Genomic DNA, 26,286 nt, shown 5'->3' on the forward strand with positions numbered 1-26,286 from the left:
ATCAAAGATTCACTTCCGTGATTTGATTTAAAAAAAATATGAAAAATCACACAAAGTAGTTATTATTATTTGTTTCAATGTAAATTCCTTTAATTCTTAAGTACATGTAGAATTATTCGATATTGATAAAGTAAATGTAATTAAAAAAAAAAAAAAAAAGAAAAAAAGAAGAAAAAGAAAAAGAAAAGAAAATATGACAATCAAATTTCTCCATTATTTCCGCTTTAATATTCGCTTAAATGTGATTAGTATAATAAAAGAAAATTTAGTGTAAACACCTTTGTTTTTTTTCTTTTTTTTCGTAAAACCTTGAAACCTTAAAATAATTTCATGCATTCGAAGTTTAAAATAGTTTTCGGAATAGATTGATGGACTGAACAAAATCAACTTCGAATATTTACTATATTCGATTTTTTTTTACTGTTACAAAATCATAGTGATTGGAAAAGAACGTTGCAACGTTCGAAAAATATCGTAGATGCGTCCCTGAGATTGCACAGCGCCACGCCACGGCAATAGGTGCACGTTGGAATTACGTTGCCGGCGAGTCATTCATAAAAATAACGCGGTCGGCGCACGCGAACGCGTCTACTACTACTACTATGAGTCGCATTCGGAGCTTGGCTTTGAAAGAGAGGAGAACGCGCTACTACTACTACGAGCCTTGCTTACGATTGTAGCGCGTAAAAACATAAAAATTCACGGACGGATGCACAGCCTGACTGGGATCATATATGTGTGTGTATGTCAGTGTTCCCGTGTATTATGTATATAACATATAATGTTACTTTTATATAGATTGCCAAGAGGAAACATCAAGTGTTAATGATTCAACTTTAATCACAATCGTTTTCCTTTTTTTTCTTTTTTTCTATTTTTAAAATAATTTATTTTTAAAATAATATATTCTAATTTATATATATAAAGTATAATTTGTTAATTTAATTATTTATTATATATATATATATATATAATAAATAATCAAATTAACAAAATATTTATTTGTTATATATATATATATATATATATATATATATATATATATATATAATACATCTTATATATAATATATAATTAATAAAAAAATAATTTAAAAGAAGAATGTACATATAATAATATATATAAAATGTAGTTTGTATATATAATCGATAAATAAATAAATAAATAAATTTAGATAATCTAATTAACAAATAAAATAAAATACGATTTATGATATATGACTTGTTATAATAAAAAATTATTTTCTATTTAGATCGATTTGTATTTCTAACACTTATTTTTACCACATGATATTTCTTACGACACCGACCTATATTACTATTAATTTATAAAGTAATTTAGAAGGGAATAAATATAATAAATCGAACAGACGGTAAAACGAACAATTCAAGATGTCTTCTAAAAAAGAAATGTGTTATTTAAAAATTAAATTAATAATAATACGTTATGTCGTATTACATCCTCTCATAGTAATAGACTATCTCTAGGATGCAATTTAATTCTTCAAAAGAATTTGCATAATTTTATTTGGTCCTGGCCACGAGATAAGTCTGTAAAATATGTACGATGAAAAAAGATGTATCGTCGTCGTTGTCGACATTTGTTGGCTGTTAGTAATATAGCAATAAATTGCCATTATTAAATTTAAAAACTTTCGTAACAAATGATTTCTATTACTGCTTTTACTTTGTGCTTCGTTCGAGGAAACATTGTTAAGTATATAAAAAAGAATGAGAGATAAAAAGGAATTTCGAAGAAGAACGTCCTATCGTTCATTTCAATGACCACCATATCACTTTTTTTTTTATGGCTATCAATAGAATCATTTAATAAACGCAAAAGAACCGACATACTCACCGGATAAAGATCGGACCTGACAGTATAATTGGACAGATTGCTCTACTGAGTGATATCTCAACGTAACCTTGAACTTCATAAAGCAACGGTACAAGGAACTTAGCTTGAACGAATCACGTTAGAAGTACGTGTTAAAAACATTCAAAATGGATAAGATCGTACGAAAATTTTTCTAAAAATAACGACGATCGCAGATAAGTATTTGTATAAATATGGAAAAATAAATAAATAAATAAATAAATAAGAAGATATGAGGTTCGATCATTGAAAAATAATTGCAAATGAGAGCTCCAACTCGATCAGATAGAATTTTTTCTAAAAGATCGGCTCAATGTTTCACGCAACTCTACACGGACTTATGCCTCCGATAATAATTAGTATCCGCTCTATAAATTAACGATAGCGTCGTTTTATTTCTTTTTTATCTCGGAAGTCGTTTCTTCCTTTTTCTTTTTCTTTCTCGTCTTCTTCTACTTCTCTTCTTCTTTTTCTTTCTCGTCTTCTTCTACTTCTCTTCTTCTTCTTCTTCTTCTTCTTCTTCTTCTTCTTCTTCTTCTTCTTTTTCTTCTTATCTTTCCATAAATCGTTTCAACACTCAACGATCTTAGTCATCCATAGAGAGAGAAAGAGAGAGAGAGAGAGAGAGAGAGAGAGAAAGAGAGAGAGAGAAAGAGAGAGAGAGATCTTTTCTACATCACAAGCTCTTTCCAAGCGGAACTTTGAGGTGATATCCCATCGAGGATAGAAAATGAAGCAGAGGAAAGGAGAGAAAGAGAGAGAGAGAGAGAGAGAGAGAGAGAGAAAAAGGGGCGGAGAGAGAGAGAGAGAAAGAGGTAAGGTGCAAAGTGATCGACGAACCGTAATTGATGAGAAGAAATAGAGTCTACTCAAAAAAGAAGTTTTTGTATGAAGAAAAAAATTCTAAATGATAGAGTTATATATTTGATGTTCCTTCAAAGAAGAGAATAAAAGAAAGAGAAAAGGATGTATTAAACGAATAAATGTTTTAATCAAATTGTAACTCGAATGTATTTTTTTTAAAAAGTGGGTATCATTGGGGGGAAAAAAAAAGAAAAGAAAAGAAAAAGTAATCAACAAGAAAAGAAAGAACGATTGCCGTTTATTTTGTTAATACAAAAAAAAACGAAGAAAAAAATAGTTTCTTTTTTTTTTTACTTAAATTCGACGACAAAACGATCGAATTTAGCCAAACTTGAGGAAGTTTCGTTTCGACGTTATAATTAACGAGAAAAGAAATGATGAAAGAGAGAGAGGGAGAGAGAGAGAGAGAGAGAAAGGGAGATGATCGTTAAAAGAAAAAAGAAAAAAATAGTTGCAAAACTCAACGATTTATCTTCAATTACGGGCGATGACGGAAAAGAGGAAGAAGCCATTTTTCTTCGGGTTACTTCGAGGGTTCGTCGCACGACACCCGGCCACGTCAACGACGTGGGTGGAATTACTCCTCCGACTATTATTTTAACTCGACCCATTTCTCTTTCCTCGAGACACGAATGCCGCCTGTCAACGAGAAATCGCTCACACGAACTCCCACCGATTTAGAAAAGAAATGAAAGAACAAAGAAGAGTTATCAATAAGCATAGTTTAAAAATCATTTGCATTAATAATTTGTTTTAATATTTCAATAGAAAATTGATTAATTCTTAAACGTTTAATATATTATACACATAGGTGTATGTAATAATACATATTTTCAATTTTCGATATTAATGTTCGCATAAAAACAGTACGTTATGAAGAATTTTCATTCGTTTCTTAATAAGAAGATATAAAATTTCTATCTTTCTATTATACATAAATCAGAGAGATAGAGATAAATAGTCTTAACTTTTAAAAATATCATCTATCTTTTCCAATCGATATAGTATATACATACATACATACATACATGTATATATATATGTGTGTGTGTGTATACTCTATCTTGATCTTAAATCAAATATCAAAGTTCATACAATCGTCATAAAATCATCTGAACGATTTAAAAGGGTCATTATTAAATGCTCGAAACTAAAGACCGAGTTCAATTCGATAAACCTAATAAATTCTTGTCATTTAATATCAATTCGATAAAATCGCAAGATTTTTTTTTTCCTTTTTAAAATTAAACCTTCTAAATAGAAAGTGTTTGGATATGATAACGTCATAGACGATCCTCGATCCATTGGTGCTATTTTTTATAAAGCACCGTTCGAAATATATAACACGATATCCATTTAACCTCAAGCGAAGGGTAAACGAAACGAAAGGCAGATATGGAACGCACGAACGTAAAGTCCAATTATCCGATCGAAATCTATCCGAGTTCCATGGAGGAATTAAAATCCACGGGGTACCGACACAAATACCTTAACATGGCCAGCCAACCAATCGATACCACCAAGCCGGAACGTAAGAACCTTTCGAAATCGGAAGTAAGTAGTAGTGGTCGATCGTAGTCGGCCTTGCCAACCTCGTTCACAGCCTCCGGAGAAGTAAAGTAGCCTAAGAACGTTTGAACCGTTCAAGAATTTCTTTCCGAGCGAGTGCTCCGTGGAAAACTACGGGTGATCGAGCGAGCATGCGATCGAACGACCGTACTCGACTACTTCGAACTTTCCCTGAAAGTGACGCGGCGTTAAGTAACGGCACTCTAATACCAACGCTATTTCATTTGGCTCTGTACTAGTAAAACCGTTGCTTAGTTTCACAAATAATACTATCAATATTTATTAACTATTTGTACTCTTTATTTTTACTTATTCATTAAGAATTTTCTTATTGTTTTAAGTGTTTTTTTTTTTTTAATCGAAGAAAAAAATATATATGTATATTGTTTCATATAGTTTAGTATAATGAAGATATTGAATTGATCCAGAAATTGTTCTAGTTTTGGTCAATAGTTAATGTCGTTTTAAATGTAAACGCTTTCTTTCATTTTAACAAATTCATACATAACCTAAAAGCTTGTCTATTACTAGGTCTTATAGAGGAAAATAAAAGGAAAAAAGTATTAAAATTAATAGAATTTATCGTTTGTTATGAAGAGTTAAAAATAGAGAATAAAAAGAGATATTCTCTTCCTGTTTCTTTGACAACACATAAAAAATTTTTGAACTTAGATGAGATGTATTACCTCATCCGCCATATTCGCCAAATATTGTATCATCCAATTATCATTTATTCCAATTCCAATTTAATGAAATTTCTTTAAAAGAAAAAAATACATTATATAATGTAGTTTTAATTATGAACATAAAATTTGTATTTAAATTTCCTTAAAAAAAAAAAAAATAAAATAAAATAAAATAAAAAATCTTTTGATTAATCCAATATGACATTTTTTAATAAATAATTGTTACAAAATGTCACCATAAAAAATGTCAAGTTACGTTTGACATAGAAGTTCGAAAAAAGTTAATAAATTACTATTACTAATAATTGGTATTAATAATAATTTAATTATTTATTTCCCTTCGATGTACCCAATAGATTGATAAATACTGAAAATAATTATTTTTGATAGTTTATGTATTGTTACAACTAAAATATTTTATTGTTAATATATAATGAAAGACGTTTAAGTTGATCTATCCCATAATAATAAAAGCAAAGATCTATCACAAAAACATATTTCCCAACAAGCTCGATTATGACATCCGTGGACTTTAATAATATTTAGCAATATAAGTTGTCGTAATTAAAATACATCGATTCTTTTAATTCATGAGAGAACGTATATGCTAAATGAATATAAATTTTCCTTGTAAATTATTAAAATTTCGTGTTGAATAATACTAATATGACAATTATGAGAATAACGAACAAAGACAAAAAAAGAAAATAAAAATAGAAAAATAGAAAGAAAGAGAGAGAAAGAAACAAAGAATTATATTTTTAAATTTACCGTGAAAATCGAGGACAGTATAGTTGTAAATAAAAAATATATCTTCGTTATAATAGACGTCCTCCTTTATCTTTTATATATTATAGCAGACAAACGATGTAAGAAATAAGGGAAAATTAATATAAAAAAAAAAAAAAAACAAAAGAAAATTAAAATAAAAAGAAAAATAAAGAAGATAAAACAAAAACATGAGAAATAAATTAAATTAAAACCGTCCATGTCTCGAGGACACATTTTATCGTTTAAGGGAGAGACGTAACGAAAATTGATTCTACACGCATTCGGGTAAGCGAATACGAGAAATCGTTATTATGGTACTTCGCTATAATTAAAACTTCCGGTGGCGAGTTTACCCTGCTTCGCGGTCACCTTTAATGTTCTCGATGAAGTAACAACAATACAATCTCGCGTACGCGTCACCTACTTGTTTCTCAACCTAGCAAAATGGCAACGTAAGCATTAGATTCGGTAACTTTATATAGGCTGCATTGTAATCAGAGCTATAACGCGTGCAACCTACGTATGAATATTATATTCATACACACACCTATAATGTCTATAAACGCAAATGATTTTCTGTCTATACCACACAAACGCATGCAAATATCATTCATAATTTAATTTCAATAAGAAACACTTTATAAGCATTCTAAAGAGCTTAATTTCTTTTGTTTTTTTTTTCTTTTTTTTAGTTGTATCAATAATCTAATAATTTAAATAATAATATCTCATATCTCGTGTATAATTATATAGAAAATGTTGAAATTCAAAATTACATATTTTATTTATTTATAAATTTGCCTATTACGACGTATGTATATTGGACCGAGCATATTCAATAAAAACATTATAGTTAATATATAGAAAGTAAAAAATCTACGATTAGATATCGTAGTATACGTTAGTAAACGATTCACAACGAGGAAATTAATCAGGTTCATCCGGTAGCCAATAGTGCTTGTTCATGAAACATAATGCTTGTTCTCCTCTCCGATTATGCATCGCTCGACGTAATCGCCACTAGTGGAAATTCTCGATCGTACGAAAAGAAAGAAGGAAAGAAAAAATTTTCCCCTTCAAGATGAATCTTCAGAATGATCAAGGAAACGTATTTTCGGGATAAAATTTGAAAAATAAATTTTAAGTAGATTTTCAGAATTTTTAGTGAGTAGAAAATCTGTAACGACGAGTTTGAAATATTTACGAGGACACATTAAACGTTTTCGTTTACCATCGATTACGTGAATGTCTTTCCGAATAGAGTATATATTATAGTTGAGAGTCACGTTTATCAAGGAGAACACGATCGATGCCCTGGAAAACGATTTATTTTGGTTTAGGATAGAGATCCTCCAATTCTTTTGAACTTTCTTCCATTGTTTCCGTATATTAATAAAGTTTGATTATATGAAGAAACAAATTAATGATTCAATTTTTTATATCCTTCGTAGAATAAAAATCTATTAATCTTAATTATGCAAATCATAAAATAATTTCTAATTATGCACTTGAGGTATGCTACAGATACTTTGAACAGTTATCATTTATACAGAATGAATAATTTTTACACGAAAAAAATTCTGTATATTCTTTGAAGCCTCGGAAATAATAGTCATTAGATTTGAAAATACATTTCCAATATTGATATTATAAAAAAAAAATTCATGAATCATGCAATGCGGAGAAATTAACTTCTTTTGTTAAAAACCGAATACCTTTTTTAATTTTCAATATTTCGAAAAAAAATCTAATTGCATAATTATCTTAAAAACAGTCTCTTTCAGAAAAAAGAAAAGTACTGAAATGGTCGTTACAAAAAGTATAATTATTTTCAAGTCCAAATATAGTTTCATTTGAGAAAAAAAAAATATACAATTATTCCATCAATCTCCATTATTTTCTGTTTTTTTTTCCCATTCATTTCATTGAAATATCCATACATATAAATTCCTATCTCCTACAAAAAAAAAAAAAAAAACTATAAAAATACAAAATTACAATAAAAAAATAATTAAATATTTACTCATGACCGAAAAACTCTACGAATAAGCCAACGCGGTTTTTATCGCAAATTGGGCGTTTACATGAGAAACATCCAATTATAGTTTTCCTATCATTCGAATATGAACAAATCATACATCGGCATTGCTTTTTATATACAATTCATTTGCAAGTATCAAGTCCGATTTGCTCTTAATTCTTAATTTTAAATAATTTCGAAGTAATGACATATTGAAATGCACTAATAAATAATCCTTACAAAGATGCTTATAGAGTTCTTTCAGATAAAATTGCAGAGAGATTGAAGAAAAGAATATTTCTAGCAGCATTTTTACATTTCAATAATATTCTGGCATTTATAACAGCCATATCCAATATTCTGAAGAAAATTCTTATAAATGATTAATTTTTCTATTAACAGTGAATAAATGGCATGACTGATCAAAAGAATCGACTCCTTTATTTTTATTATAGTACCGTATAATAGCGAATTTTCTATTTTCATTGATAGCATTTGATTTTAAGTATGAACGAGACATAAGATTAGAAAATAATTTCTATCACACTTGTATAGAGGATCATATTATTTAGGGTATGAATGGATTAAAAATTTTCGATAATAAAGAATCAAAAATTAATGCTAAAATAACTTATAATGCACATGGGATGTGGCAAAACTCAGATTTTACAAACTTCAACTTTACTCGATCATAACTCAGCGACTGACATAACACAGACTATTCTGACAGTTGGCATATAAAGATACATATCTCAACAACAGATAAATGACGGCACAAGTCCTATTTATAAGCATTTATTTGTTTTAAATTAAGCTTAAAATTGATCTGTGGTGTCCTACATCCCAAGTGCGCTATTAAAATTAAAAAGCTATTGAGAAACTTATAATATAATATAGATGTAAATGAAAAAAAAAAAAAAAATAATTTACCTTATCGCAACGAAGCCATAAAATAATTGAATTAGGATAACGCAAGGGACCACCCAATCCTGAACCACCAGCCAATCGTTGTGTTTTTAAAATCTCACTATGCGTAATTCCGTACTCCTCGAAGACTTCCAAAGATCTGTAAAAAATTATAAACGGATATGTAAGACACGAATAAAAAGAGGAGTGAGGTGCAAAAGAAAAAATAAGAAAATTTATTTATTCTCTTATAAAAAGTACGATTGCTCAGATGCAAGATTTAATAAATATCTTTAAGTAAGAAATTCATATATAAAAAAAAAAAAAAGAAAAAAAAAAAGAAAGAAAAAAGAAAGCAAATTCATTTCTCAAAAGAAAAAAATAATTTTATACAAGTATAAGATCTAATTTCGACGTTCGAAATGGTGAACTATTTTCCGTTTCGTGTTTAATAAAAGATAAGCATTCGAAGTGGGAGCTGACGGTGCCACTTTAGCCAAAATTAGCGGCTCTGTCCTTCCGTGACCTGGCTACCTAGATCATACATCGCCTAATTTCACTCTTGGACGACAAGTTATATGTTTCAACAATGTATTCCTTATCGTTGGTGGTCTCAAACATCGACTTTTTTTTTTTAACAATTCAAAATGCAGACTATTGACATTTAAAAAAAGAAAAAGAAAAACAGAAAAAAAAAAATCAAAAGGAGAGAATCCATTTAACGATCCAACACATGAAATGAAACGAGGTAAACGACCGACCAACGTCAATCCACCTAAATTTATTGGCCTAGGTTATAGAGACTTCCTTCGCTTTGGAAATCTTACTTCTCTGACATCATCGATAATACCAACCGCTCTTTCTCTCGTCTCACATTTTATTCTCGTTTCTCTCTTCAAGTAAGATACTCGGTAAAAACGAGTTGTTCCTCGTTGTTTCTCTCCGATCAGAACTTTTCGAGTTTGTTTTTCTTACATGATACTATTTTGAATTTAGGATTTTCGAGAAGTAAGCGAAGAAGATTCCAAGAGTCAACTACTCTGTAAGTCTTACCCAATCGAGTATTCCGTATTAAGATTTTGACAACGAAATAAAACTTTAACGTCTGATATTAATAAGGTTTAAAAAGGAGTTATGAGAAATAAAGAAAAGAAAATTATTTGGACGTGCAGCTGCTAAAAATTGAGTTCAGCTGAATTCGATCGATCGAATGAAAGAGAGAGAGAGAGAGAGAGAGAGAGAGAGAGAGAGAGAGAGAGAGAGAGAGAGAGAAAGAGAGAGAGAGAAAGAGAGAGAAAGAGAGAGATTTCAACGTATAAGAGAACTCTCTTTCTTGGACTCTCGTTCGTTCCCATGGACATTGGAAAGAAAGTCTTCCGCTTCGAGTTAAAAATTCGAAGGTTGTCGGAGAGGCTGAGATCAAGTCGTCCTCGTTTCCAGCTGTCGTCAAAAGTCGACTCCTTGGGAATCACCTCCTTGAGAGTCGTCGTGCGAGTTTGTTGCTGTCGTTTGCTTTCCGATCGACATCAACGAAATCCGATCAGCTGCTGGAATTCGCCGAGCGACGAGAAAAAAGGAATTACACTTTTGGAATTTTTCGAAAGCGTTTCTTCGATCACGCGCTGCCCGAATCTTTGCATGTTTCTTTTGGACTGTTTTGAAGACGTTTCCTATTTCTTTTTAATTAATTAATTTATTTATTTATTTTCTTTTCTCTTTCTATAATTCTTATTTGAAGAAATATTTCTAATCGGAATTAGACAATTAATGAATTTAACGTATATTAGAAGCTGTTGAACGATCGATAATTCATTCGTTTTCAAACACTCTTTGATATCCATAAATGGAAAAGCTATCTTTTACAGAGATATCTTCATTTATAGACAACCCGATATTTCATTCTATTTTAGGAAATTACTCATCATGATAATTCGAATATTTATCAACTAAATTGTAAGTATTATTTCTCTTCCGGATCGAAAACATTTTTCTTGTACGAAGAAAAAAAAAAAAAAGTAAAAGACAGAAAAAAGAATAAAAAAGAATAAGGAAAAAAGTTCATAAGATTACTTACAAAAGACCTTTTTCTTATTAATTTACCGCATCTCTAAATTATTTATCAACGACTCGAATTAAATATATTAATCCGAATTAATCCTTTAAACGTATCTATATATCCCGAATATAATCGATTATAAAAATTAAAAAAAAAAAAAAAAATAAATAAATAAATAAATAAATAAATAAATAAATAATAATATAGAAAAGCGTATAGTTCGGCAAACACGCGCCTTCGTTCAAAAACGTCCTCGTTCAGACGGTTCTAGATTAATTAAACGCTGACTCTTGTGAAATGGCGAGCAGAGATACCGGTATCGCTCAACGCGAACTCTTCGAAGGCGACTTTTATCGTCGATGCTGACCCATATCGATATCGCGGGGTCCTCGTTTCGTTCGTTCTTTCTCTCCTTCGAGCTACAAGTCGTCCAACAACGTTGTTGTGTAATATCTCTCTCTCTCTCTCTCTCTTTCTCTTTCTCTCTCTCTTTCTCTCTCTCTCTCTCTCTCTCTCTCTCTCTCTCTCTCTCTCTCTCTCTCTGTCTCTCTCGGTGGCTGTGTAATCGGTAGGAATTGGAAAAGGCGCGAGGTGGGAGGGCTATGCCAAGTGAATGGAAAAGTCGACTTTCTCTCGGACAACTTAATCCACAGGATACACCTTTTAACGTATTCCTCCCACGATAATCCTACTCCTGATTTTCTAAAAACAACTATGAAAGGGATTCCTGTTTCGGTAAATTTGCCATTCGACGCGTTGAACGCATCCTTTTTGGTCTTTTTCTATCGTTCTTTTTTTTTTGTTCTTTTCTTTTTTACACCATCTATAGCTAATTCCAAATTTATCATTTATCAGCCTTCTCTCTTAGATATTTCTTCTCGGATAAAATTCGTCGACCGGTTGCTTCAACTTTTTCCACGTTTCCTTTCTCTTTTTTCTTTTTTCTTAAAAAAAAAAAAAAAAAAAAAAAAAAAATATTCGCAACATTTATTCACCAATATCTAAATTATAAAGTATAATAAGTATGTAGTATCAAAATGTAAATGTTAAAAATATATTCTTTCAAATAAATCTATACATATATATACGGATCAACAATATCTTTTCGTTTAATTTTCAACTCTTGTATTATAAATATATCAATAAATTCTTTTATTTAAAATATCAAATGAAATAGATAAGAATATCGTATAAAATATATAATATAATATTAATTATAATTTAAATTATCAAAATAAATGAAGAATATTAGAAGACAAACTCAGTAATTAACTGATGAGAACTGTGCGCACATCTCCGTTATAAGAAAGTGGGTATGCGACCAGCATACCAACCACGGTTGGTACTATTATTGGAGTGCGGGTGGAATTACGTTACCCTTGTCTTTTATTAGCCAACCGCACGGTCGCTCCACCAACGAGGAAGCTGACGAAGACAACCAAGTCGATTCTCTCTCCCTCGGTGTTCGATTTTCTTCCCACAATTCTGGCTCCCGTAGGATGACTAACGTCTGCCAGTTTCTTTGGCATCAATCCAGGATCACTCCGAGGGATAGATAGATTTTAGCCACGACGCTTTCCCGTCTTGTCTCAACCTTGGCCAAGCAGGTACTCCTGTCATTGCCACGTGGAGTCTGCCCCTTTTGAGAGGCCACTGCTCTTTCCTAGTTTCTTTTGTCGAAGTGTATGCGATTTTCTTGTCGCGATAGCAAATGCTAACGATGTAGCCTTTAAAAACCCTCGGGACAACACCCATTTCTACCTTTCTATCTTGTTTTATTATTTATCTTTCTTTTTTATTTTTTCATAAATTATTATATATTACGAGTAGTTTGACTCAAACACACGTGGGAGTTACTCAAAGGAAGAGATAATAATATATTTCTATAAAAATCAAACTTTTAAATTTCATTTCATGAAATTGAATACAAAAATATAATCCTTTTAGTGATAATGATAATAATCAATTTTTTTCTTTTTATTTACGACGATAAATTTATTCTGATTGTCTCGTTAGGTTTATTCACAATCAATTTTAAATATCAGTTTTATTTCTTTCCTGTAAATAGTATCTTGATTTATCTATTTGTAAATTAATTAAATGAATAATACAAAGACAATAATAATTTAATGTTAGACCCTAGTATTAGTGGCCGCGAATCATTCGACAATGAAAGAGTAACAAGGAAACGAATAGAGTTCGTCTTGAGCACTCGATAAATTACCTAGACTTTATATTTTTAGAAAATGCCATCCTAACTATCACAGAACGGTAAAAATAGATAGCAGTACTTCTAGCGAAACGGCACTCGCTGGCCAGAGAAACTGGATCGTCGTCTGTTCGTAATAACGTGTCGAAATTATATGCTACAACTGTATGCTACGAAATCGTTTCATAAATTGCATCAATTTGCATAAATTAATTATTCTATACTCTAAATAAAATATTTACTAATATAATTGAGCCGTTCACTAGCAAAATCGATTAACTCCACATTTTGAATATTTTTTTAAATTTAAATGTCAATTTAAATTTAACTTAATGGAGTTTTCATTTTTTATATTCATAATAATAAATTTTTTTAATTTTCATTATTTAATACTCAAGGTGCGAATATAAAAATTGAATTTTTATTGACCATTCTACGCCGTATGTTCTTGTAATATTCTAAGAGATCATAGTCACTCTAAAAATATATTTATTATTTCTTTTCTTTTTGCTCAAAATATTAATATTAATAAAATGTTTTTGGTCATTCAATAAAAAATAATTTTTTTCAGAAGCCAATCTGATTAACTCATACATATATGTGATAAATGATATAATGATAAATTTATATATATATATATAATGACAAAAATATACGTATATAATAAAATCAAGGAACGATCTATGAAGAAATCATAAATTGCTGAAAAGGAAAATGTAAAATTTACTCCATTGATTGAAACGATTAAAGCTCTTTTGCTTCTGCTTTATATAAATTTCGACTTAATGAAGAACTTTGTAAAAGCTATTGATAAAAATGATCAGGCCTTTAATCATTTGACATAAAATATTTCTCAGGTTAAATGAAAGAGAGCTAAAGGAAAATAAATTTATTGGGCCACAAATCAGAATATTGTTGAAAGATCCAACCTTTGATGCCAAGCACACAAATCTCGAGTTATCTGTTTGATCCTCTTTCAAAGCCATTGTTAACGGCTTTTTGAGTAACAAGAAAAGAAATAATAAATATATTTCTATAGTGACTATGATCTATTGGACAACTACTAAGAACATACGGTGTAGAATGGTCAATAAAAATTCAATTTTTATATTCGCACTTTGACCTTTTTTTAAAAAATAGTGACGAACAGGGTACATACTTTTATCAAGATAACCTTACCATAGAATATTATTACGAAGAACATTGAAATCCTACGATGATGGACTTTTCAAGAAGACTGATGAGACACCGTACAAAAGAAAAGTTTCGTCATTTCATTTTTCCAATGAAAATTGATATTAAATTTTGTAAATATTAACATCATATGAATTATTTTAATGCTTTTGTTAGCTTACATGATTGTTTTACGTAATAAAAAAAAAAAAAAAAAACAAAAAACAAATATTAGTATTTTCTGAGTATTACGTTTGTATATTTAAAATGATCAATATTTGTTAATATCGTATTATATTTTTTCTATTATTACTCTGTATCCAAGTGATGTAATTTTTCCAATGAATTCCGCATCCTAAAAATAATTAAATTTACTTATTTACAAGCCAAATACAGGAAAAAAGTTTCAATTTGTTGAATTGCGTAATAATAATACAAAAGTACGTAAAAAATTGTTATTTTTGAAAAATCAAAAAATCAAATAGCAAAAAGTGTTTTACGTCGAATTTCCAAAAAAAAAAAAAATAAATAAAAAAAAAATATAAAAAAAAAAAGGAAGAGAGAGATTACAAAAAAATCAGGATAAACAAAAACTTTTATAAGGAAAAACCCTTAACAATTTCTCCTCTCTCTCTCTCTCTCTCTCTCTCTCTCTCTCTCTCTCTCTCTCTCTCTCTCTCTCTCTCTCTCTCTCTCTGTCTCTCTCTGTCTCTCTCTGTCTCTCTTTCTCTCTCTTTCTACAAATGGTTATCGCGAACTCATGAGCACGTTGTACGTACACGGCCATAGGAAGGATTTATCGCAACGGGTGTTCACCTGCAAGAAAAACGCGAGTGGAAAGTGGCCTTTTGCACGGAGCCGCTCGTAAAATCCTAATCTCGTATTATCTGCCGCGTACGTTCTCCTTGCATATTTTGTGTTAACGGCATTATGCTTCTCGGGCCGTGCGTCGCGAGAAATCGACATATAGACACACACAAACACTACACACATACATACACACACACACACACACACACACAGAAAGAGAGAGAGACAGAGAAAGTGCGACATAGAACGAATCACCGAGAGAGAATCGAACGCAACACGGTTCGCACAGTTATCGTTAGGGAACTCACTCTGTGTCGTGTATGATGTCGATACCGTTCAACGACTTCTTATTTTTTTTCCTAATCATTTCGTTTATCTTTATGGGTTATAAGTGACATTTTTCTTCGATATTCATAAAGTAACAGCTTTGTCTAGTTTTAACGTAACAAACGTAGTGTGTTATAAGCATTAATTTACTTATGAGTATAAATCAATGGATCATTCTACAAAATATTTCATCTAACACTTCATTAATTTTTATTAATTGTCAGTTATGGCGATCGATAATCTAAATATTTTTTTTTTTTTTTTTTTTTCTTTTTTGTTTTTATGGATATTTCGAAACGTAAAAGACGAGAAATCATCTAATTCAACGAAATCTCAATTTTCTTTGAAGGATTCGCGTTATAGTATATGATAAAGAGCCATTCATTCTTTGAAAAAAGAGAAAGATAACACTTGTTCATGTAACAATACTTTTGAGCGACGATAAAAGTTTTACAGTCTTAACGTGTAGGATTGAATTTTTTTTTAGGTGACTCGAGCTATGTGACTATTTGTTTACTTACACACTGGTAGTTATATCATATACAAAAGGTTATAAAGTTTAACAAATGACAGGAACGATCGAGATAATGTTTAATATAATGTACATGTTGTAATACATACACGATACACCATCATTAGAAAACCAGATAAATAAACAATGGTTAACCTATTTGCATCATGACTATACTTAAGTTTCTGTATTTAGACATCAGCGGTATTCAACTGACGGTTGGCCCGTATTACCGCATGCGGCCGTATATCAGCAGTTTTATTTTTTTCGTTAATATTTACAGTAAATAACTTTCGAATAGTTCTTAAAGTTTATTTAACATGATATTTTTTAAAATGATCGATACATAATGCTACATCGCAAATATCGCATTTAAAAACTGTTTCTTTTCGAACTAACATAGTCAAGCATACAACGCAACGCTTTGATGTTTTGTTTCCTCTTGCTAATGTTGGAGGTATCCGTATAGGAAAATGTCGGCCAGTATATCGCGTTAACGAATCATTGATAAATGATGACTCTCTTATTCTTACATTTGCTAAATATTTTTCAATAATTTCTTCGGCTAATCTTTGCTTGTAAACATGAAAGGCTCGATCTTTTTTATTATTTTTAAAAATTATGTAACTGTTTAATAACATCATGTCTATAAAGTAAAAAAATATTTTTTTATAAGCTTTTTTACATCTTCGCATAGTATGAAATTTGCTTAACATTTGATCGCCAACATCAACTCCACCCATATTCTTATTGTAATCTATTACTACTGATGGTTTTAAAATTTTTTGTCCGGTATATCGGTTTGTTTTTTCCGATTCGGCAAAATCTAAATTATGCATAGTTGTTAATAAAACAACATCTTTTCTATTTTTCCACTTTATAACCGCCATATCTGTTGTAGAAAATACAACAGCTTCTCCCTTTTCTAATTGCAGTAATTTTAATTCCCGAGGCATTTCTTTCCCATTCATTCTCGCTGTTCCACATACGTTTGTTTGCATATTATATAATTTCCGATATAAAGTCGGTGAACTGTACCAATTATCAATAAATAAACAATATCCTTTGTACAATAATCTACTCTCTTTCAACAAATTTATAACAACATTATTGCTAGCAGATCCAATATTAATTTTATCTTTTTCTACGTATATTTTAAAATTGTGTATATATCTCGTTTTAGAATCATAAAGTTTATAAAACTTAATACCCAATCTCGCTCGTTTAATTCTCATAAATTGAATATAATGTAAGCGACTTTTACATTGCATTATTGATTCATCAATTGATATATTTTTATTTGGTATATATATGCGAATAAAATTCTTTCTTATTATTTCAGAAACTTCTCGAATTTTTATTAATGGATCGTTGGAGATATCATTACTGGAAAAATGTAAATTTGTAGCGATAGAGAAAAATCGATTACGAGATATAACATTCTTAAAATATGGTGTTTCTATGCTTTTATCTTTGGTCCAATAACTCTGAATAGTTGGCTTAGGAACTAAACTCATTAAAATGTTTAAAGCAATAAATACTTTTAGTTCATTTCCTGTAATTGGTACAAAATCTGGGTTAATTGCTCCGTATTTATTTGTTTCCAAAATTATTTTTCTAACTAGTTCTTCATTAAAAAATAATTCAAAGACTTCTCTTCTCGATAGATTTTGTGTATTTACAGTTATACCGCTCACGCCTGAAAAATCATGTACAATTGGCGTACGATTTTGTGATTTCCATACGTAATCTCTATTTGAAAAATTATTGCATTGATCGATTTCATTGTCATCACTTGATGAAATACGATGGATACGACTTCGAGTATATCCTATTTTTACACTTGAATCCGAATCGTCAAAATAATCAGAATCCATTGGGGCAACTAAATTTTATTTTAAATCATTTAAAATAATATTAGGTTAATTAATTAAAATAAAATTAGGTTATTTTTTAAATTTGAATATAGATTGATACTACTTACTCTTAACGGCAGTTAGAAAGATTTACACAACAATTAACGAAAGTAAAATTTGTTAAGAACCCAATGAAAATAGCTCAAATGCTCGCAGTTTGACAGCAAAACGTGAACTGTGTCATATGCGGAATATTCCGCGGGCGGTGATAAAAGAAAGTCATTGCTGGCGGAATGTTTTGCGCTCGGTGATAAAAAAAAAAAAAGTCGCGGCTCGCGGAATATTCCGCGCTCGGTGATAAAAGAAAGTCGCAGCTCGCGGAATATTCCGCGCTCGATGATAGAAGACAATCATCATGCGCGAAATATTCCGCTTATGGATGCAAATGGGTTGATCAAACAAAAAAATTTACATATAGTTATTCGCCATTTAACGCATAAATTTACACTGAATAACGATCGACGAATCGAAAGAAGGAAAAAGGAACGAAAAAAGAAAAAGCGATCACAGTGAAAAGCGATCACAGTGAAAAGTAATCGTTTCGATGATTTTAATCATTTCTGACGCTGGCAACAGTCGGATCAATTCTCTACGATCAAATCACCACTAGAAAGAACCTTTATATGTCTCAGCATAAGCTAGGTAACAGAGAATGTCATAAATTATTATATATTGGCGAAGTTATTTGTCGCGCTAAATTAAATAGCGAAGTCGACAATCTACTTTATGAGTCAAGTCAACGGAATCTGGTAAGCGATTATTATCATTCGGTCAACTATACAAAGAAAATAATCAGAACTTTATAGTAGGTCGATATAGACACGGATATAAAGAAAAAAAAAAAAGAAAATGTAAGAAAAAATAAACTAAAATATACCGTAACATCGGTGACTTGGCAAAGAACGTAAATTAGAAACCGAGAAGCTCAGACAAAGTTACTAAAAGATGTCTAACCTTCTACTCAAATGATTTCTTCGTTACAACGTAAGGAAAAGAGAAAGAAAGAAAGACTATTATTATCAGACAGATCGAATTCTTTCAACGTCGCGAAACTTTCGTCTATGTACTTGTATACTTCGTTCGAACCAATGGAATTATTGGACGATCCATTCACTCCAGGGACCTGAAAGCACGCCTTTTGTGGGTCAGCCAGGGCCCTGGCTCGCATAGCCGCTTGTTACGCATGCTTACTCGCGCTAAATGGAAATGAAAAAAATTTTATTTTCACTCTGACCAAAGGCAGGAGGGCCCTGCTCTGCTGCTTCGCTTACTTCTATACGTTGAAATTAATCGACCAAATTCTTTCAATTCAATGCGATCTCGTATGAGCACAAACATACATACATGCATACATACATACATACATACATACATACATACATACATACATGCATAAGTTAGAAGGTCTCTCAAGAGTTGCTTGTTGCCTTTCATTACCCTTTTGTGATCACATTATGCGGGCATAATCATTTTCTTCTACGATCAATCGATCACACTATTTGTCATCCATTAACAGTCAGCTGTATACTATATTAACTTAATTAACTTATTTATTTAATGTTTTTTAATTATTATTAATGGTTTTAATTTAATTATAGTAATATTATCAGTGATGGTTATTCAATACCTGTAGTAATCGACTCGTCGAAAGACCTCGAGAAAGTTGTTCGAGTAAGTGAAATAATAAAAATCATTTTGTGTAGTTACGTGCGATCGTAAAAAAAATAACATTAAATAGAAGTTACATATATCGGTGCATTACAGATCGACAATTTCATTGTTGTGTTTCGCGTGAAATGTCGCGTCTCGCTAAGAGATCACCTTGCGTGTCAACGTTAGTTGTACCTACGAAGTACAAACCATTATCTGATAACTGTGCGAACCTTGACGCACGAAAGTATCATTTTTACAGGTCAGCAGTGTTCTGAAAAATGTGATTAGAAGCTGGATCAAGCGTAAAACAAAACGATACAAATAATAAACGAATCGCTTCCATTACGAGGATTTCCAATATTTCCAATGTATTCCTTCGCTGATAGCTCTTTTTTTACAATATAAAAAAAAAAAAAAAAGATAGAAAGATAATACATTATACACGCGAGAAAACCACATGAAATATCGCGCGAATTTATGACTTTTAAAACATCACTTTGTTCTCGTAAAAATGTAAATATGTAATAATAATCAAATATTGATAATTACGTATAAGTACGTTCCGACTAAGATAGTAAAATATAATTGAAATTTATAATTAATCATCACTATGGTTATTGTGTTTTTAGTTTTCTTTTAGCCGACATGTATCGTTAAAAAAAAAAAACAAAATTTATGGCTAAATGTTCTTCCTCCTTGTTATTTTTTTTAAATAAATACAATGTATGACTATTCATCTAATTAATTTTCATCGATCGTATATAAATTAAATTCTATCTCATCGTTCTCTTAAATTTTTCTGCGAGAAAATCGAATCGACATTCTCAATCTGAAATCGTAGTTATCGCATACCCCGATCGTTATGGAATTTATCAGCTGGAACACGCCCTACCGGAACGTTACGTAACGGTGCTACGCGCGATGTAGTTCCTCGTGTTTCTCCTGGAACATTTAAACAGTATATTCCGTTCTGTGTCACACGTATATGTACATATATATATATATATATATATATATATATATATATGCACACATCATGTTGCAACACCCACTCATACCTAGTACAACATTTTTGCAACTAAACGTTAACGGTAATTTCCTATTCTTTTCTTTATCTTTCACGTCATCCTTTGTATCCGATTATAATCGTAATCTATTAAATAAAATCAAATCAAATCAATTGTTTTTTTTTCCAATAAATACGACAAAACTTGATTCCTTCTCTCTTTCTCTCTCTCTCTCTCTCTCTCTCTCTCTCTCTCTCTCTGTCTCTCTCTCTCTCTTCTCGCTTTTAATAAAAACATTCTCCTAAAAATCATCGAAATTCTAATTATATCTATCCTTATCATCTCCTCCGATCGAATAATAATTTACGCAGCCATATTAATAAATATATGCATAGGTGTTTGAACGAGTAGCGAATGCAAGATACAAAAAAAAAAAAGACAAAAAAAAGAAAGACAAAAGATTGAACGTTTCAAATAATTATTTGAAAATCATACGATGATTAAATTCTATCCAGCATAATATGATAATTGTCTATATATAATAATAATGAGTCTACTTGATCGGGATGTGTCGCTTATTATTTAACGACGTAAATGATCGTTGTTGCTCAATAATGATCAATCTTGTGCTAAGGTAAGATTCAATCGATGTAATATATATATATATATAAACACATGCGCGCTCGCGCACATATTATATATCTAGAGAATTATGTAACGGAATTACAGGAAATATTACGAGTTATAGTCGTCTGGTTATATTTATTCCAACGAGGTTGATCATTTCGATATATTGATCATAACGCGGACATTGAGCTAATTACTTTTATATATAAATACATTTCTTATATTATATGTAATGAAGAAACAAAAAGTATTACGAAGTTGAATTAAATTGAATTGCGTCTTTGTTTGTATTATTTTTGTTCTTTAAGACGCTTGAAAATATTTCAGTAAAAATTTGTCCACAAATGATCGTGACGATAAGAACATAAATTGAACTCTTCCGTAGTAGGTCTTTCTTTCTTTTTTTTTTTTTGTTGATCGTTACACGTGGCACACCCCACGCGTTGTTATTCGACGGAAATATTCCGACCACCCTTAAAAAACATATCTCTAGCTGTGGATATGAGTACGTTCGTTGAAAAAAACTGAGGTCGATGACAGCGATACTGCTGCTGCGTACTTTAACATACGATTAGAAATGAGTAACGAAAAGATGAAAAAGGCAACGTGTTTACTATCTATCTCACCGACTTTGAATTTATGATCTTCCTTCGATTATTTTATCGTACCTACTGTTAGTTAATATCAAATTTGATTATTTTACGATGATCTATCGTAGTTAAAAAAAAAAAAAAAAAAAGAAAAAAGAAAAAAGAAAAAAAAGTAGAAAACAAAAAAGAACGAAAAGAAAAAGAAACAAAAAAAAGAGAAAAGAAAAACAAATGAAAATAATGACGCAGAAGTAAACAACAATGATATCAGTAATGTAAACAGTTATAGAATTACAACATTAGTAGAATCACGTTCACGTTTGCAGATCGTTGAATTTTATCGTCAATGAAACGAATACCCGAGTACCGATTTCTCCTATCTAAAGTTACCTTTGATAATGTAGATATTTCAATCGCACTTGAAAAAGTTGAAAGCGAAACAATCATAAAGCTTGCAATAACGGTTCATCGATGTTTATTCAGAAAATTCTATGAATTAATATGATGCCTTAATAAATGAAAAATAGAAATGAAAAAAAAGAAAAAAAAAAGAAGAAAGAAAGAAAGAAAGAAAGAAAAGAAAAGAAAGAAAAAAAGAAAAGGATCATTCTTGGAATATCCCTTTGAGAACGTTCGATTTGTTTTTCTTTTTTCCTTTTTAAAAACTTATAACTCCGATAACTCCGATCGACGAAATGAATTCGATCTTTTAACCAATTAGCCTGACATCGAAACGAACTCTTCAGTAAACGAGAAAAATGAAAGGGAAGAATGAGGAAAAAAAGAAAGGAAGGGAAACAAGGAAAAAGAAAAAATAATTCAACGACTCTCGATAAGGAAACAGAAAAAGGACACTCTTCGTTCTAGAGCGCAGGAACAAGTTTACGACAACAAAAAAAAAAAAAAGAAAAAGAAAAGAAAAAAAGAAAAAAAGAAAAAAAAAAGAAAAAGTAGAAAGAGCGGATGAGAAAAAAGAATAATCACTTAATCCATTTCACCCCCTAATGTATTGTATATCAGCCAAAAGAGGAGTGCCTCGAATTGAGTAAATCGAACGTGAGGAACGTGGCCATTTTACTGTATTCTGGAACGGCAAACTTATGTGCGTTTATGCTTTATGACAGCTTAATGTCGTCTAGACCGGATAAAGAAACTGGGTATATTCGTCAAATATTATCGGTGATTATGTCTCGCGAAATAGTCTCGTGTTTAGGAAAACTGCCGATTCTAGTGTGTACATGAAGAAAAAAGAATTGCTAGACGACTACTGTAAAGAACTGAGGGTAGTTTCGAGTCGATGAAAGTCTTCCGTATGTATATATCTGTGTATCTCTCTTTCTCTCTCTCTCTCTCTCTCTCTCTCTGTGTGTGTAAATTCGAGGATTCGGAGGAGAGGGGAAGGGAAGTAGTGCCGTACTTGGCAAAGATTCAAACAGTGATTGCGAGGGCCTGTCTCAGCGTTGCGCATTCGGAATATTTTCTCCTTACTTTTCCTTCTTACTTTCTCAAGCGTCTGGACATTTTATTCCTTCCACTCAGCGCTAGGTCCGACGACCTCATCCTTTTTTTACGTTCTGTTTCCCACCCTTTTCCCAGCGTTGTGTAGGTGTGTGTGTGTGTGTGTGTGTGTGTGTATGTATGTGTGTGTGTGAGAGAGAGAGAGAAAGTCGTTCCCTGTACGGGATGAAATATTCGGCGACGATTTGTATCGTGAAAACCACCGTTTCTTTCTTCCTCCTTTTTCGAAGAAGAAGAAGAAGAAGAAGAAAAAGAAGAAATCAAATCCTTCTTGCGTACACTTCCCTTTACTGTTCTCGACAATGGATAAAAATCGTGAATAAATTGTGATAAGAAGTGAATTTGAGAAAAGAAATCGTATCTCTTGTTCAATCGTAACAGATTCATGTAAAACAATGATTTATTTATTGACAAAGATTTTTCATTATTAAATGGATTATTAGATTTCATTTCTATGTAATATTTATTTCATATATATGTAATATTTATAATATTTAAAATTAATAAATCGAATCTATAAGTAACTCTCAAGTAAGAAATTACTTTTCGATAATACTGAATCGATAGAGAAATATATGAACGATCGAGTACACTGGGAAAAAAAAAAAAAAAAATGATAAAATGATTTCGTGAAACCGTTCAATTGAAAATCTCTATTACGAGTAGAATAGAATTTATTACGGTTAGGACGATGTTATTCGTTTGCATCAAAGTGCGAAATAAAACGCGGTAAATATCTATATTTGTATGAGGTGGATGAAAAATAACTAGGGTTGTGTCTCGAAGTTCGAAGGGAAGTAGAGCGATGAGGAAACAAAGCAAAGTGTGGAAATAAATATATCAGCGAAAGAGAACACGTTTGCAAGAGCATGGTGTAGACTATAGATAACGAACGGGAGAAGCCGAAGAATGCAGGGTATATTTCAAACGGCGGTTTCTTTGACTACGAAACAGCTTCCACGAGGGATATAATGCATTAACAGCGAAAGAACGAGAGAAAGAGAGAGGGAGAGAGATATAGAGATATAGAGAGGGAGAAAGAGAAATAGAACCTTTTTGGACGTAAACGGAGAACTTCGTTCCGCGTTTCAATCGAACCGTGAAAGGTCGTTCGCTATTTCAACGTTCTTCTGTGTAATACCTGAAAAAGCAGTCGAACGAGATGATAAGCAAAATGAAAGATGAAAAATATATCTCTTTTTCTTTATCCTTTTATAATTATAATTACAATAAATAAAATGTATAAATATAATATTGTTCTTCTTTTATACTTATATTACTTAATTAATTTATTAATCGTATACTGATATTCAATATTTATAAATATAATAAATTGTTATTATATAATATCATATTTTTCTTTTTTTTCTATATTGTCGATCTTTCATGCTCGGATTTTGATAACCATCGAAGGGATAAATCAAAACAAGCTTACATTTTATTTTATACTTAGGAATCTACGGAATATGATTATCATAATCTTTTGAAAAAATTTTTGTATAAATTGGAATGTATTTTTAATATCTTTAAACTATCATGATATTATTATATTATATCAGAACTATAATAATTTTTTTTCTTTATGTCATACTTGTGTGACTTCTGCAACCAATGATGTGCATTTTCTTATCTTTACGCTTTGATTTTTTTCAACGTTAGATATGTTTGATATTGCAATGCCTATTAGATATGACATATCTAATGAAATATCTGATATGTAATTCTTTTTATTTTATCTATTATAGTTATGTTTGATTTATCACAATTAATCCTACCAAGTTGTACTATTTCTAATCAAGTATAATTTTATTGTTTTATATTCTATTAATGTTTCAAAATTGTATTTATACCATTGTACATTCGTTTCTATTAGTTTTTATTTCTGTTCTATTCCTGTGTGTATCTATTTGAAAACATCCTCATGTCTGATTGCGTAATCATTGACTGCAAGTGTTGCACATTCACTGGTAATGTGCTCTATTGCTTTCGACATTGTATACCATCATCTTTTTCATCATACATAACATGTAAAAATATAACCGTCGATCTTATAACAACAAAAAAAAAAAAAAAAAAAAAAAAAAAAAAAAATACTAAAATAACATTACTAATTGTTAAATTAATCGATAAAGTTTAGATAATTATAATTACAAGGGGGAAACCTGATAAATAAGACGTAAGAATTTATTTTCATTTCAGTGTTAATAATACTCGAAATATTTCACAAAAATAAAGACTACAGATTGTATTTACAATTTTACACATTTCTCCAAAAACGAATGGAATAATAAATAAATAATAGAGAATGATACAAGTACTAATTGTTTACTCGAGTCCAGGTTATAAATTAATATTTTCTCCATTTTTTTAGATTTAATTTTATTAAATCTATTTTCCTGTTTCGTTCTACTTCACAACTCATGAATACCTAAAGATGAATTATTGTTACCAACCTTCATATAACAGATAGCAGATAATAGATAATATTGCCAATCTTCTTTTCACAATCGAGTATAAATTTTTAATCGAAAAAACGAATCAATTTTTTTCCATATGCTTGATTTATCCGTTTTGTTGAGATATTACTATTTCTTCATCGAATAGAATTAACAAATAATAATTAGTCGTAAATAATAATATTTCGTAAGACGTTTGAATAATTCTATTTCCACATGTTACCTTCGATCTTAATTAAAAGACTAATAATATTATATGTAAAACAACCTCAACACCTGATACTTCATAATTTATTTTATTTCAGCAATTTGATTTATATTGTCGAGAATGTCCAGTATCAGAATTTTTCACATTAAACGAACTGAAATCTGTTTATTTTTGTCTCAAATTAAATCACTTTTTTTAAAAATCTTTTATGATTTATTCTTTGTACGCATCAATTCTTTTTTAATTCTATATTTTGAAATAACTTGTTCGCGTTTCTTTTCTTTCGCATTTAAACCAATTCTCTTCAAAGAATATCCGAATGGTCCATTCATTAACTTTCATTTCAATCTCTTTATCATTGTTTTTCGGTATTTTATGATATTCAGACCGAACACGACGTGTAATTTTACATGCCTCTTTGTCAGAAATAATTTGCGGCCAATTTGATACCACTTCTTGAAGAATTTGGCACACACACATAAGCTCTTTCTTTATTTTCAAAAATCTTGTATGACTCACGCTACATTTCTTTGC

The 26,286-nt window shown here is 30.5% G+C and overlaps 1 protein-coding gene across 3 annotated transcripts in view; it reads right to left on the minus strand.

The window, feature by feature from the left end:
* Window positions 1–26,286, minus strand: part of LOC118444849 (tRNA dimethylallyltransferase) — a 103,801-nt gene that overhangs the window by 24,721 nt on the left and 52,794 nt on the right. For all 3 annotated transcript variants that reach the window (XM_085656485.1, XM_085656488.1, XM_085656483.1), the window contains one exon: window positions 8,716–8,851. In XM_085656485.1, the coding sequence (XP_085512611.1) occupies window positions 8,716–8,851 (136 nt within the window). The remainder of the gene's footprint in view (window positions 1–8,715; window positions 8,852–26,286) is intronic.

This window comes from Vespa mandarinia, chromosome 1, assembly GCF_050613455.1.
Source record: "Vespa mandarinia isolate Hongniang chromosome 1, ASM5061345v1, whole genome shotgun sequence".
Lineage (NCBI taxonomy): Eukaryota > Metazoa > Arthropoda > Insecta > Hymenoptera > Vespidae > Vespa > Vespa mandarinia.